Below are 16,852 nucleotides of genomic sequence, written 5' to 3'. Positions count from 1 at the left end.
ATCATGCTCGATACCTCTTCCATATGCATGTTTGATGATCCTATTGTGGAATGCCGCTATTCTATGGTATTTTGCTGTGGGACACGTTTTCTGGATATGTATGAAGTTCATTTATTACGGTATATTATATTTTTTCGTTCTCTATTTACTTTTGGTGTGGATGTTGATAGTGTCGTCGCGTGGTGGGGGCATACATGTATCATTGTTGTACCTCTGCACTATTGCATATATACATCACTTCTGTACCTCTACACTATTGATATTCTCATGACCCTATATGATATTTTGTGTCATGAATTTGTTTTTCATTTATTTATGGAACATATGTGGTGGGAATATTGTAAGATTTTGGCAAGTTATGAGGTGGGTGGTGTATGTTGTCCCCCACCACGCGAAGGATGATGTATGGTATTGATATGGATAATAATGATTGATGTATGTTTTGATATGAATGACAATGATGTACAGGGAGTGCAGAATTATTAGGCAAGTTGTATTTTTGAGGATTAATTTTATTATTGAACAACAACCATGTTCTCAATGAACCCAAAAAACTCATTAATATCAAAGCTGAATATTTTTGGAAGTAGTTTTTAGTTTGTTTTTAGTTTTAGCTATTTTAGGGGGCTATCTGTGTGTGCAGGTGACTATTACTGTGCATAATTATTAGGCAACTTAACAAAAAACAAATATATACCCATTTCAATTATTTATTTTTACCAGTGAAACCAATATAACATCTCAACATTCACAAATATACATTTCTGACATTCAAAAACAAAACAAAAACAAATCAGTGACCAATATAGCCACCTTTCTTTGCAAGGACACTCAAAAGCCTGCCATCCATGGATTCTGTCAGTGTTTTGATCTGTTCACCATCAACATTGCGTGCAGCAGCAACCACAGCCTCCCAGACACTGTTCAGAGAGGTGTACTGTTTTCCCTCCTTGTAAATCTCACATTTGATGATGGACCACAGGTTCTCAATGGGGTTCAGATCAGGTGAACAAGGAGGCCATGTCATTAGATTTTCTTCTTTTATACCCTTTCTTGCCAGCCACGCTGTGGAGTACTTGGACGCGTGTGATGGAGCATTGTCCTGCATGAAAATCATGTTTTTCTTGAAGGATGCAGACTTCTTCCTGTACCACTGCTTGAAGAAGGTGTCTTCCAGAAACTGGCAGTAGGACTGGGAGTTGAGCTTGTGGGGCCTTTTCGGGTTGAGGATGGAGTCAAGCTCATCTTTGATGATACCAGCCCAAACCAGTACTCCACCTCCACCTTGCTGGCGTCTGAGTCGGACTGGAGCTCTCTGCCCTTTACCAATCCAGCCACGGGTCCATCCATCTGGCCCATCAAGATTCACTCTCATTTCATCAGTCCATAAAACCTTAGAAAAATCAGTCTTGAGATATTTCTTGGCCCAGTCTTGACGTTTCAGCTTGTGTGTCTTGTTCAGTGGTGGTCGTCTTTCAGCCTTTCTTACCTTGGCCATGTCTCTGAGTATTGCACACCTTGTGCTTTTGGGCACTCCAGTGATGTTGCAGCTCTGAAATATGGCCAAACTGGTGGCAAGTGGCATCTTGGCAGCTGCACGCTTGACTTTTCTCAGTTCATGGGCAGTTATTTTGCGCCTTGGTTTTTCCACACGCTTCTTGCGACCCTGTTGACTATTTTGAATGAAACGCTTGATTGTTCGATGATCACGCTTCAGAAGCTTTGCAATTTTAAGAGTGCTGCATCCCTCTGCAAGATATCTCACTATTTTTGACTTTTCTGAGCCTGTCAAGTCCTTCTTTTGACCCATTTTGCCAAAGGAAAGGAAGTTGCCTAATAATTATGCACACCTAATATAGGGTGTTGATGTCATTAGACCACACCCCTTCTCATTACAGAGATGCACATCACCTAATATGCTTAATTGGTAGTAGGCTTTCGAGCCTATACAGCTTGGAGTAAGACAACATGCATAAAGAGGATGATGTGGTCAAAATACTCATTTGCCTAATAATTCTGCACGCAGTGTATACTATTAGGCATATCTCCGATGTGTATTGTATTTATATATCTAACTGTACACTGGTTGAGGTACTGCCTATTTATGATATCCACTTTTGTATTTGCATTTATAGTTTTTCAAATATATTGTTTTATGTGATCATGTCTCTCTCCGGACAATGAGAGTAATATATATATATATGTACTCAGATGCATTTGAGTCGTCATGTGATACCCCCTGTGTAGTCTTAGTCCTTCTTTTTGACCTTATTTTGTTCTGTATGGCTGATACAACGCTGTGCCTTGATGCGCTGTGCGCGGGGTCACGTGGGGACGCCGCTACGTTTCCTTGGGAGGCGGGCTGGAACGCATGGCTTGCGTTCCACCCCTCCTCCTGATGAATGCGGCGCCGCCATGTTTGACTCGGCGTGCATCACCGGGCAATAGCGCTCAATAGTAGGTATCAGCTGCTGCATTTTATTATATCACGCCTGAGGCTACATGGGGGGTATAAATAGGAGCTTATGGCCACACTCACATTACCTCCTGACGAAGCTGAGGCGAAACGCGCGTCGGGGTCCTTTGCCTGTCCTGTGCCTGCTGTCTCTGCCCTCCACCATGTCTCAGGGTATGTTGTGATCTGTGATTTTTCATCTTACACTTCAGGTTGAGTCCCTCTGCTTACAGCTCTTTAGTTGATCTTATTTATGGGGTCTCTTTTACCTGCAGTACCCTATATGGGCAATCTATGATATACTTATATATTTTTTGTCCATGTCTACATCTGTGACATATTAGGATCCATACGTCTCATCCTGCAGCCACACATCTAGGTGATGATTACAGACTAGATTACCGCATTGGGTGTATATTTATATTCCCTACTTTTCTGTCCCATCACCACATTGTGTATCCAATACATGCCCTACATGTGTTCCATCTTGTGGTGGGTTATAGAGACACAGGCCCGGGGGACTGCGGCATCCGGAGTTTTTTCCGCTGACTCTCTAAAATTCATCACTTTTTTGTTATTTGTTATATTTTTATTATTATGTACTATTTACTATTATGAAATAAAATATACTTTTATATACTGGGCATTCAATTGTTGTTTGTGGAACGACTTTTTAGGTTTATATAGCCATCCACTAAGTTAACCCCTGCCCCACTGTCAATAAATACTTCCATTTCCACAGTTTTGGAATCTAGTGCCACCTTGGCAGGCAGGAGAAATCGGGTACTACCGGTAAAAGACAAAAGTACATTCTCAACTTCCTCATCCACACTACCACGAGTGAGAGGAGGACTAGACATATTGACTCTGGATTTGCGTGAAATGCCAAGGCGTCCTTCAGGTTCTCAGACAGTCCTTGACTAAATTGACTACGGAGAGCTGGGTCATTCCACTCCATATCAGTTGCCCAGATCAGAGCAATAGGACTCAGCTGAACGCTCTCTATGCCGCAAGCAACGCAACTTAGATTCGGCCAGGGAAACCCGATCTGGGTCATCGTAGATAAGTCCCAGAGCTCTGAAAAATTCATCTACCGACCGGAGGGATTGTGAACCAGTCGGCAAAGAGAAAGACTGAGCGTCACCTTTCAGCAACAAAATAATAATCCCCACTCTCTGACTCTCGTCCCCAGAAGAGCTAGCATGCAGTCTGAAATATAATTTGCATGATTTCCTGAACCGAACAAAGTTGTCACTTCCCCCAGAAAACCTATCCGGGAGAGCAACTTTCGGTTCAGGGCAGGCCTGGTTCCCGATGCCGGAACCTACTGCCTGTGGTCTCTGAAACTGTGCAACAGCCGTGCGGAGGTCAGCCACCTCCAAAGACAGCCCCTGCCTACGATCGACCAGTGCAGAAACAATATCCATAGCTGCACTGATAAAACAAAGGATAACAGTTTAGGCGGTTGATAATGTCACAGGGAAGGGAATACACACCACAATACACCACCACAACACCAAATACACACCACAACGAATAGACAACAATCTAGGCCTCAAAAGCTAAGGAAGAGGGATCGTGACCTCCTAGTAATCCCCGGGCCTTTCCCTAACTCCTGCCAGTATGAGCAGATCCTGATGGTGGAAATACTCATACACCGGATACCTAAAGCCCTGCTAAAACTGACGAGTCCTAGGATAGGTAGCAGGGGATGAGGCAGCTGGTTCCTGCGTCTCCCTGAGGCCTAGAAACAACACACTCCAGATAATAAGAAACAGCGAAGGCAACAAGTACTTAGCTTTTGGCCAGGGACGCTACATTTCTCTGATAGAACACTGGGTGAACATTGTGGAGGCCGGGAGCGAGTCGTACCCTGGGATGGCACAGGTGCTACCGACGCCAAGTATTGCGGGTCCTACTTCCATCAGGATTTCCGCCACCACCTACATTAGTGGCTGCAACACCCCCTTCTCCTCCTCCACCTCCTCCTCCACTTCCACCTCTGGGTAATAACTCAGTGTAGATCGCGAGTTATTACCCAGCTTTCCCAGTGTCAGATTTTATCACTGAGTTATTACCCAGCTTTCCCAGTGTCAGATATCATCCTAGTGTAGATCGCGAATATTCTAATCTAAGGCTACACTAATAAGCTTGTCATAAGACTTAGTCTAATATTCTTGTCAGAAGACTATGAAACCAATAGATGACGCTATTGAGTCATGAACAGCGCCCTCTATTGGTTTTATAGTCTTCTGACAAGAATATTTGTCTTGTCATAAGACTGTGAAACCAATAGAGGGCGCTGTTCATAACTCAATAGCGCCCTCTATTGGTTTCATAGTCTTCTGACAAGAATATTTGTCTTGTCATAAGACTGTGAAACCAATAGAGGGCGCTGTTCATAACTCAATAGCGCCCTCTATTGGTTTCATAGTCTTCTGACAAGAATAAGACTGTGAAACCAATAGAGGGCGCTGTTCATAACTCAATAGCGCCCTCTTTTGGTTTCATAGTCTTCTGACAAGAATATTTGTCTTGTCATAAGACTGTGAAACCAATAGAGGGTGCTGTTCATAACTCAATAGCACCATCTATTGGTTTTCATAATCTTATGACAGCTGAAAAACAAGGCAGATTCTGCTCATTTGCATGTCTTTCCCATATGCCCATGTTTCTGTAAATTCGTTTTTACATGACAAAACTGTATAGAAAGGTTATTGAATATTATGTTAGGACAATCAGAAAACTGAAAAATGATATTGATCTAGGTGTGCAGGTCCACCCAAGCCATCCAACAGATGCAAAATAACTTTGAGGTTTACTGGTTCTCAGTCAGATGAGAGCTGGTTTGGAATATCTTATAGTGCACAAGGCTGCCATTGTAAGGTATGCTGTCTGTTATCTGTCTCATGGATAGATGGATGGCTTGTACATACCTGGCTTTTGGCATATAGTCTTTGTGTGGTTGTCTATTGTATGTCGTACATAATAGGAGTCTAAGATGCATCCAGCTATCCTCTTAATGCTGTTGCCAAACCTTTTTGATGGGGTTTCTATCAATTTCTAACCTTTTTTTATGAACCAGACACCCTCTTCTCTTCCGAGCAGGGGGTGCCTGGGGTTCTTCCATTGTATTAAATTGTATTCGAGCACCCGAATTATTCAGCTGAGCACTCGGATCTTCCGAGCATAGCAATGCTCGAGCCGAACAGCAGTTCGGCCGAGCATGCTTGCTCATCACTACTTCTCATTCCTGTGGTGGAGAGGACTAGCAAAATGGTGCAATACCAGAAGGTCCTTGTGGAAAAATTGCTCCCAAAATTTCCAGTGAACAACTCTGGCAGCAGAGTACGAGACGAGGGAACACACAGCAGTTCCAACAGAGGCAAGGCAACACTCTCCAAGGCCTGGGACAGTTTCATGACACCCCGCCAGCAACCTCACCCTGATGCGTGGCCTAGTGTCACAATGATCCCTCTGTGCCTTACAACTATTGGGTGTCCAAGCTGGACACGTGGCACGAACTGGCGCTCTACGCTTTGGAGGTGCTGGCCTGCCCTGCCACCAGCGTTTTGTCAGAGCAGGTATTTAGTGTTGCTGGGGGCATAATAACTGATAAGCGCATCCAACTGTCAACTGAAAATGCTGACAGGTAGACTCATATAAAAATGAATAAGGACTGGATTGCCCCTGACTTCTCTACTCCACCAGAGGAAAGGAGCTGAACATAAAGGCACTTATGGTGTATTGAATACACTGTATTCCCATGCACCCCTTCCACCACAAAAAAGGGTATATGATTAAATCTTCCTTTTCTCGTCCACCTCCATCATATCAACGTGCTTATTAGGCTGTCCTCACTCCTAATGTTTTAGAGGGTCAGCTCAGCAGTAGGCCCTCAACCATAATTTTTTCGATTGTCAGCTCAGCAGCAGGCCCTCGCCCATAATATTTTCTATGGTCAGATCCGCAGCAGGCCCTCAACCTTAATTTTTTCCATGGTCAGATCAGCAGCAAGCACTCGCCCCTAATGTTTTAGAGTCAGCTCACCAGCAGAACCTCAACCATAATTTTTTCGATGGTCAGCTCAGCAGCAGGCCCTCAACCATAATTTTTTCGATGGTCAGCTCAGCAGCAGGCCCTCAACCTTAATTTTTTCCATGGTCAGATCAGCAGCACGCACTCGCCCCTAATGTTTTAGAGAGTCAGTTCGGCAGCAGACCCTCACCCCTAATGTTTTAGATGGTCAGCTCAGCAGCAGGCCCTCGCCCATAATCTTTTAGATGGTCAGCTCGGCAGCAGGCCCTCGCAACTAATGTTTTAGATGGTCAGCTCGGCAGCAGGTCCTCGCCCATAATGTTTTAGATGGTCAGCTTGGCAGCAGGCCCTCGCCCATAATGTTTTAGATGGTCAGCTCAGTAGCATGACTTCGCCCATAATGTTTTAGATGGTCAGCTCGGCAGCAGGCCCTAGCCCATGTTTTAGATGGTCAGCTCGGCAGCAGGTGCTCGTCCCTAAATTTGTTTTAGATGGTCAGCTCGGCAGCAGGTCCTCACCCCTAATGTTTTAGATCAGGCATCCTCAAACTGCGGCCCTCCAGCTGTTTCAAAACTACAACTCCCAGCATGCCCAAACAGCCTACAGGTATCAGCCTACAGCAGGGCATTGTGGGAGTTGTAGTTTTACAACAGCTGGAGGGCCACAGTTTGAGGATGCCTGTTTTAGATGGTCAGCTCAGCAGCAGGCCCTCGCCCCTAATGTTTTAGAGGTAACCATGTGTGTATTAGAAGGTTAGTCAGATCCCTCCTACATGGGGACAGTGCATGTCCTGATAACTTTGGATTAGGACTAGGTGCCAATAGATGTTTGTGTGCAATAATGTGAACAATGCCACAAGTTCTGGCCACTTTATAGATCAAAGACTCCACTTTTATATGACAAAGGTGGAATTAGTGACCCGCTGGTGTACCTATAGGTAAGTAATACGTACTTTACTAGCGGTAGTGTAGGTAGTACCACCTAACTCCTTCTAACAACTACTATGCAGGTATACAGGTGAGACATATACAATTTTCTATACTATGAGAGTGTGAAGAAGGAGAATAGCAACTATTGTGCTGGAATATGCGCCCCTTGCTCCTCTTCTCTAGGCACATGCCCACAGTTCATAAAATGTCACTTACATGGAAGATCCATCTAGTAGTTGCCATGCGTATGCCAGTCCATGCCAGGGCGCAAAAGATAACACACAATAACTCCATCCAGGTGAAACAGGCATGAGCCCGAAATGTGTCCCATGATGATGCCAAGCCACAGCCTTTGCATTCTTTCAGGGCTCCAATGAATTGTCTACTACTCTGAAGGAGAAGGTCCACATACCCCAGAGAAGATGGAATCTGCCCATCCTGCCCCATGGCTGTCATAAGAATGGTGGTCTCCTTCTAAATACCAGTACAGCACCTCCTAATAGGCTTGACAGGTTAACGTGCAGACCATGGAGTCCATGAAGATTTCCCCTTGCATGCAGGATAGATGGTTGGCACTGACATCAGGGGTAGTAAATGATGTTCTGGTGTGCCCCTTCCTTATCTTCTGCGCATCTGTAAGAGGGGGCACTGATGCCAGCAGCTATGGGAGGGTGGGAAGGAAGCTGAGCAGCAGCAGCCCCCGAATCTTCTTGCCGTAGCTGGATAGGAGGGGGCAGCTGGTGCAGTGAATCTCCCTCACCCTGATTGGTAGGATCCAGTGTAGCAGGGCAGGATCTAGAAGGGAGGAGAGCGATCAGATCCAGTACAAGTCATGTGAGCAGGCAGGCAGGCTGGGCACCGGAGAGGATGGTGCATGCAGGTCTGTGGAGATCCGCACAGTGCCAGCCTCTCTATGTATATTCACGGCACGTTTGAATGGAAGGAGGGCAGAAAAGGGACGAGTGTCCCCCAGCCAATCAGGAGGCGCGGGGACAGAGCCCGAGTGATGTCAGATCCTTCAGTCATGGCATGGGCAGCCACCATGGAGTGGACTGGCATCACATGCGGAGTCCCGTCCTCACATGATACAGCGGTCCCCACCTGCTGTTCTCATTTAACCACTTCTCTACCCAGAGTATGTCATCCCATAAGGGAGCGTTCACACCTGCAGTTTTTGCAACATCAGGAATGGAGATAAAGGAAGGGGAAGAATATCAGAAACATTCTACTGCCTCCTTTATTCTGGATCCACTCCAAATTGTGGCTTCAAAAACAGCAGGTGGATTGACATAAGGTGGTTTTATACTGCTTTTTTGCAGCAATTTTGCAAAAAAATCCAACCTATGTAAATACACCCTGATGCGATTTTTATGTACGTGGGTGTACGATATTTGGCGTGCAACCAAAGAATGCGGAGTAGCATTGCAGCCATTGAACTGAATGGCATCGCAGCGTGAATCGCAAATTGCTGCTGGATTTTTTTCCACTTCTGGGTCGTGGTTGTGGCAATTTGTAAGTCGCACCACAACCCCATTCGCTACCCACAATCTTTGATTGTACAGTGGGTGTAACGGTCAGAATTGCCGTGTAGCGCCATCCTAAAACATATCAGGTTGTGATTTTGGGACAGATAGGGCGTTATAGTTTGTACCTTATTTCTTGGAAGTAAACTGGAAATAATGACAAAAAGTTGCAGTTTTTTTCCCCACCAGAAAAGAAAAAATACTTCTCAATAGCGACTACAGCATCTGTGGGGTTTGACAGAGGGAGGGTGCACCCTCTGCTTTCCAATTGAAGCCCCAGCATCAAAATCATGGGGCTCCGATCAGTAGCCATGACAGCTTGGGAATTTGTAAAGGCTCCCAGCGCTGTTGTAGCGAGTTGCCTTAAAAGTGGTGACCAAGGCACATTCTGACAGGCAGCTAGGGAAAATCCCATAGACTGCAGTAGTGTTCTATTGCAGTCTATGGGACAAGTGATCTGAAGATCACATGTTCAAGTCCCCTAAGGAGACTAAAAAGAACAAAAGTAAAAAAAAAAATGTTTATTTCTAAAAATAAAGAAACTAAAAAAATAAACATAACATGAACTATAACATATAACAGTAGTTAACGTGTGCAGGAAAAAAATAGCCAGTGTGCTGTTCTTTGGTCATGCCCAAAAAAAAAATTTGAACAAGAACAAAAAGTGATATGTACCCCAAAATGGTGCCAATAAAAAACACAGCTCACATCGCTTTGTGGACGGAAAAATAGGAAAAATAAGTTATGGCTATCAGAGTATGGCGATGCAAAGAAAAAAATAAATAAAGTTTTTTTATTTTTAGTAGTAGTAAAACATAATAAATACTATATAAATTTGGGATCGCCATAATCGTACCACACTGCAGAATAAGGCTTCCATGTCATTTGTAGTGCACAGTGAACTCTGTAAACACAAAACTAAAAAAAACTATGGTGGAATTGGTTGTTTTTTTTTTTTTCAGTTTCACCCCACAAAGAATTTTTTTCCCGTTTCCCAATACAAGCTATGGTAGATTAAATGGCTCCATTAAACAATAAAACTTGTCCCACAAAAAATAAGCCTTCATATGTGAATAGAAAATTCTAAAAAGTTATGGCTCTTGGAAGGTGGGGAGGTAAAACGAAAATTATCCCTGCCCTTAAAGTGGTTGTGTCACATCAGCAAAAGGAGATTTTTTGTGAAACTCACCTGTAAAATCTTTTTCGCGACTTTTCCATTTGGTGACACAGACCATGACCATGGGTATAGCTTAGAGGTATTAGTAGGAGGAACACTATGCAAATACAAAAGAGCTCCTCCTCCTCGGGCTATACCCCCCGACTCCACCAGGAGGAACTCAGGCGTTGCAAAAGCAGTAGGAGAAGGAGCAAGAAAAAATTATGGAAACCATCGGACCAAGCCATAAGGTCCGACCACAAACAGAAAAACTGAACTGAAGACCCCTCCTGCAACAGATCCACGTCTGAGAACCACGCACGGCGAGGTCACTCTGGGGCGATGAGAACGGTCGGAATCCCTTCCGCCCCGATCTTGCGTATGTAGTAGAGAAAGCGGAGGGAAGACATAGAGGAGACAGAAGTCCTGCCATGGAGACACCAGCGCGTCCACCCCGTACGCCTTCGAATCCCGGGAGCGAGCCAGGAACACCGGGAGCTTGTTGTTGAGCCTGGATGCCATCAAGTGCACATCTGGACAGCCCCACATCTCCGAATACATCTGGATCCAGAGACCACTCACCCTGATCCACCTTGATGCCGCTTAGAAAGTCCGCTGTCCAGTTGTCCACTCCTTGGAATGTAAACTGCTGACAACACCGGAACGTGTAACTCCGCCCACGTCAGAATTCTCGTCACCTCCTGCACCACCATCCGGCTGCGGGTCCCGTCCTGATGGTTGATGTAGACCACAGTCGTGGCACTGTCCGATTGGATCCTCAACGGGAGGCCCGCAAGGAGAGGAGTCCAATGGGAGAGGGAGTGGAAAATTGCCCTCAGCTCCAGAATATTGATCGAAAGGCAAGATTCTGCCGCCGACCAAACCCCCTGAACCATGCGAGACTGGAGAAAGCCGCCCAAACCCAGGAGGCTGGCATCGGTGGTGACGATCGTCCAGGAGAATGGGAGAAAAGATCTCCCTGACCTCAGGTTCATCGGGGACAGCCACCACGGGAGAGCTGCCCGAACCCGCTGAGACCAGCAGATGCTATCGTCCAGACCCCGAAAGGTCTTGTCCCAGAGGGAAAGGATCTCCTGTTGCCACAGGCGAGTGTGAAAACTGGGCATATGGAACGGCCTCGAAAGAGGCTACCATAAGACCCAGGACCCGCATGCATTCCCGTATGGAGAGGCACGTGGAGCGCAGTATATGCGACACTGCCCCCTGGATCTGGGAGGACATGAAGGCTGGCAGGAATACTCTGGCGGCCTAGGTGTCCAAAATCATCCCCAGGAAGGAGAGCTTCTGGGACGGGAAGAGGCAGGAGTTTGGGAAATTTATCAGCCAGCCCAACTGTTCCAGAGTCTGAACAGCAATCTGGACGCTGTCCACAGCCTGCGGTAGAGAGGTGGCCTTTATCAGGATTTCGTCCAACTAGGGCAGCAAAGGAATGCCCCTGGTACGAAGAAGCACCATGAGCGGTCCGTGACCTTGGTAAGGACCCGAGGGGTGGTCGCTAACCCGAAGGAAGGGCGACAAACTGACAGTGTCGACCCCCAATGGCGAAGCGCAGAAATCGTTGGTGGGATTCCGCGATCGGGACATGCAGATATGCTTAGGAGCAGCAGGGCGGGCTGACTGGGCCCTCTAGCGCCAGGAAGGCCAGTTTGAAGGAGGGCCTTTTTGCGGACGACCTGAGACCCCCGGCGGAGGAAGCAGGCGACGGCCTACCAGACGAGAAAACGGCAAAAGGCATGCAGAGATGAACTCGTCTAGCTGATCCCCATAAGGTCTGGAAAACCCAAAGGGGAGATTAGCGAGGGAACGCTTAGTGGAGGCGTCGGCGTCCCACACCTTTAATCAGACCTCTCTGCGCTGAATGACAGAGATGGCTAACATGCGGGCAAAGAGGGAAACAATGTCCCTAGAAGCTTCGCAAAGAAACCTAGAAGCCTGAGACATCTGGAGAACCAAATCCAGTGTGTCAGTAGACGCATCTTGTTCCGCCAGTTCTTGGTGGTGGCGCTATAACCACACCGAGAGAGCACTGGCCACCCCTGTTGAGTCAAAGGCAGGTCGCAGGGACGCGCCTGCCAGTGAAAAATGGACCTGGAAAGAGAGTCTATGCGCCTGTCTACAGCGTCCTGCAAAGAGGAACTGTCTAAGACAGGTAGAGCCGTATAATTGGCTAGTCCGGCCACTGGGGGATCCACCTTAGGGGGAGGAGACACCTCTCCTCGCCGTCAGCAGGGAAAGGATAAAGAGTATTCATGCGCTTGGTGGTCGAGAACCTTATTAGGACGGCCCCAGGCCCTGGATATGACCGCAGAAAATCTCTCATGGACCGGGAATGCGGTAGTCTCTGACTCCCTGGACGGAAAAAGGGGGGAACACCTGACCAGTGGAAGGAGGAGAATCCCCTTGGAGAATAAAGGTGTCTCGGACAGTCGCCACTAAGTCAGCCACCATGGTGGAGAGCTTAGGCGAGGGGTCCCGCTCCATGACCTGGTCAGAGCCGGACAATTCCCCTTCAGACTTGCGCTCCCTAAGGGGGAGGGGAGAGTCGTCCGAACGCGCCTCTAGGTGAGGGGGGGAGAGACGGAGTCATCCGAGGAGGGATGCTGCCGCTCATGCTCCCTGACAGTAGTCGGGCGTCTTCTGTGGAAAAACCCCAGAGAGGTGGTTGGCGTCACAGGATCTGAAAATGCCGTCCGAGCCGGATAATTCTCCTTCGGACTTACTCTCCCTAGGGAGGGGGGAGAGTAGTCCGAAAGCGCCACCGGCGAGGGGGGGGGGGGGGGTTGGGGGGTAGACGGAGTCATCCGAGGTGGGATGCTGCCGCTCACGCTGCCTCTTCATGGTTAGGCGCCCACTGTGGGAACCACTGAGAGGAGATGGAGTGATTAGCGCCACAGGAGTAAAGGACATGGCTGCCTTGGCGACTAAGACCAATACAGCGGCTGCGCTGGACATGGCAGATGCCCAAGCGGGGACCGCAGGCTCCCAGGAACGGGGGAGGGAGGTCTTTGGAAACCCAGATGGGAAAAGTTTCTCCTAGGATTTGAACTCACAACCTTTAACATCAGAGGCAAGGCATTTACTCACACAGCAATGAGCTGTATTACCGCTGTCTCCGCAGAGAGGCAGGATAGCGTCATGCAGAGGGAGGACTGGGCTGAGCAAGAGACGGAGGAGATCCTGTCCAGGGGCAGGGCACAAGACACAGGCAACAGAAAAAAGGTTGAATGGCACACCTGACAGGACCCCGGTGGGGCCTGAGAAATGGCTATGGCAGACTAAGGAGAAGACCTATCTCCACACCTGCTTTAGCTTAGCAGCCAGGTCTGATAAAGCCCATCTGTATCTGTCACAGGCCAGGAGTGGATTAGGCACAAACTCATGACCTTTACACAGCAAAATCAAGTCATTACCCATACAGCAAGCAAGCTGTCTTAATGGCTGACAAGTTCTGAAATGTCCCACACTCAGATATGCGACACTGTGCAGCAGAAGAGGACCTCCGGCGGCTTGTTCCGCCATTTGAGAGGAGCAGGGGAAATCGTGCGAGAGTTCGGAGCTGCACGCCGAACACAGCGAGAGGAAGCGCCAGAGCGGAACAGAGGCTCCGCCCCCCGGCCGTGTCATAATGGCGCGAAAAGAACGCGCGCGCCGTATGAAAAAAGGACCCGTCGCCACCAGGGCCCCTTCACATGTATCGGGGGCTAATGTCCCTGGATGTAGAAGGAAAAACCGCCGAACTCTGTGGTGCGTCCCTGCTCTGGAGGAAAAAGAGCGATGCCGGCAAGTGCCGCGCATAGCATGCCAGATGCCTTTGAGCCTGCCTTGAAGGCAGGCAATATGTGCCCCTAATAATTTCAGTGCTCTGGTGGAGGGTGGCAGCAGGTGACCCAGTGGCTGGTGGGATACCGAAGCTGCAGGTCGAGCCCGGATACACTTTCTTCTTTGGGGGGCAATGGAGGCAGCCAGGCAGCGTCCCAAAGACGGCGGCGGGCACTCCACGGGGGACCAGGAAGGCGCCATGCCGACCTGTGTCCCCATCTAGAAAGAAAATAACAAACCGGAGTAGAGATAGTAATCGTGTCAACCTCCTTCACTGGACACTAAGCAAAGACTGAGTTCCTCCTGGTGGAGTCGGGAGGTATAGCCCGAGGAGGAGGAGCTCTTTTGTATTTGCATAGTGTCCCTCCTACTAATACCTCTAAGCTATACCCATGGTCATGGTCTGTGTCCCCCAATGGATAAAAGTACGAGAAATTACATTTATTATGTAGAGAAAAATAATACAAGGCACTTACTAATGTGTTGTGATTGTCCATATTGCTTCTTTCAGCTGCCTATGCAGCCTATGTGCGCTCCTGCGGTCAGCAGAGAGTCCAGTGCTTTTGTCTTATAGTGTGCAAGCTTGGCCACCACTGCTGGATTGCAGGGTGGTCATAACCATGGAAACGAGCAGCGTATAATGTGATGGAAAAATGAATCCAGCCAGCAAAGGAGACACTATGGACAGTCACAATACATTAGTAAGTGCCTTGTATTAAAGGGATTATGAAAAAAAATATATAGCACTGTAAATCTGATGGACAGCAATATACAGTCAGGTCCATAAATATCGGGACATCGACACAATTGTAAAATTTTTGGCTCTATACACCAGCACAATGGATTTGAAATGAAACAAACAAGATGTGCTTTAACTGCAGACTGTCAGCTTTAATTTGAGGGTATTTACATCCAAATCAGGTGAACGGTGTAGGACTTACAACAGTTTGCATATATGCCTACCACTTGTTAAGGGACCGAAAGTAATAGGACAATTGGCTTCTCAGCTGTTCCATGGCCAGGTGTGTGTTATTCCCTCATTATCCCAATTACAATGAGCAGATAAAAGGTCCAGAGTTCATTTCAAGTATGCTATTTGCATTTGGAATCTGTTGCTGTCAACTCTCAAGATGAGATCGAAAGATCTATCAGTAAAGCAAGCCATCATTAGGCTGGAAAAACAAAACAAACCCATCAGAGTGATAGCAAAAACATTAGGCGTGGCCAAAACAACTGTTTGGAACATTCTTAAAAAGAAGGAACGCACTGGTGAGCTCAGCAACACCAAAAGACCTGGAAGACCATGGAAAACAACTGTGGTGGATGACCGAATAATTATTTCCCTGGTGAAGAAAACACCCTTCAAAACCGTTGGCCAGATCAAGAAAACCCTCCAGGAGGTAGGTGTATGTGTGTCAAAGTCAACCATCAAGAGAAGACTTCACCAGAGTGAATACAGAGGGTTCACCACAAGATGTAAACCATTGGTGAGCCTCAAAAACAGGAAGGCCAGATTAGAGTTTGCCAAACGACATCTAAAAAAGCCTTCACAGTTCTGGAACAACATCCTATGGACAGATGAGACCAAGATCAACTTGTACCAGAGTGATGGGAATAGAAGAGTATGGAGAAGGAAAGGAACTGCTCATGATCCTAAGCATACCACCTCATCAGTGAAGCATGGTGGTGGTAGTGTCATGGCGTGGGCATGTATGGCTGCCAATGAAACTGGTTCTCTTGTATTTATTGATGATGTGACTGCTGACAAAAGCAGCAGGATGAATTCTGAAGTGTTTCGGGCAATATTATCTGCTCATATACAGCCAAATGCTTCAGAACTCATTGGACGGCGCTTCACAGTGCAGATGGACAATGACCCAAAGCATACTGCAAAAGCAACCAAAGAGTTTTTTAAGGGAAAGAAGTGTTATGCACTTGCCAAGTCAATCACCTGACCTGAACGATTGAGCATGCATTTCACTTGCTGAAGACAAAACTGAAGGGAAAATGCCCCAAGAACAAGCAGGAACTGAAGACAGTTGCAGTAGAGGCCTGGCAGAGCATCACCAGGGATGAAACCCAGCGTCTGGTGATGTCTATGCATTCCAGACTTCAGGCTGTAATTGACTGCAAAGGATTTGCAACCAAGTATTAAAAAGTTAAAGTTTGATTTATGATTATTATTCTGTCCCATTACTTTTGGTCCCTTAACAAGTGTGAGGCCATATGCAAACTGTTGTAATTCCTGCACCGTTCACCTGATTTGATGTAAATACCCTCAATTAAAGCTGACAGTCTGCAGTTAAAGCACATCTTGTTTGTTTCATTTCAAATCCATTGTGGTGGTGTATAGAGCCAAAAATGTTAGAATTGTGTTGATGTCCCAATATCTATGGACCTGACTGTATAACCAAGCTAAGCAAGTATTAGGCAAAAAATATATATATTTCTTCATTCCCCTGGTTCTCTTCTTACCCTTTGTTTACCTGCAATAATGACAATCTCTACCCCTCCCCCTGCTCTGCAAAGGAAGTGAATACAAGTGCTGCCCTGAGTGACATGTCTACCTGCTGGGAGACTCAGCAGCATGTTGTATTTGTAGGACTACAAGTCCCAGCTGTACAATGACTGCTGATACACACAGGATCTTCCCCCTACCTGTGCTTGTGCAATGCTCTGCAGAACTCTTCTAGTCTGTCAGCTCCTGTGCCCAGCTCACTGCCTGCAGCTACTCAGTAAAGCCTTCAGCCCTGAGTCTGTGCTGCTGAAAGGGTTAAAGTTTTCCCTGAAGAATCCAGGGAGAGAGCAGACGGCAGTGCAGGAGGCGTGGCCAGCACAGTGATGTCTGGTGTACAGACACACATCTGATCTCTCAGGCTTGTGCATGAAACTTCATCAGAGCAGGGAGAGA

General features: G+C 47.1%; 1 protein-coding gene across 1 annotated transcript in view; it reads right to left on the bottom strand.

Moving 5' to 3' along the window:
- CERS1 (ceramide synthase 1) overlaps positions 1 to 8,303 on the bottom strand; it is a 103,742-nt gene extending 95,439 nt beyond the window's left edge. The window contains exon 1 of the mRNA XM_040420370.1: positions 7,639 to 8,303. Within this exon, the coding sequence (XP_040276304.1) occupies positions 7,639 to 7,878 (240 nt within the window). The 5' untranslated portion in view covers positions 7,879 to 8,303. The remainder of the gene's footprint in view (positions 1 to 7,638) is intronic.
- Positions 8,304 to 16,852: the final 8,549 nt, after the last annotated feature.

The sequence above is a fragment of the Bufo bufo genome, chromosome 2, assembly GCF_905171765.1.
Source record: "Bufo bufo chromosome 2, aBufBuf1.1, whole genome shotgun sequence".
Lineage (NCBI taxonomy): Eukaryota > Metazoa > Chordata > Amphibia > Anura > Bufonidae > Bufo > Bufo bufo.
This window is presented reverse-complemented; position numbering and strand designations above follow the sequence as displayed.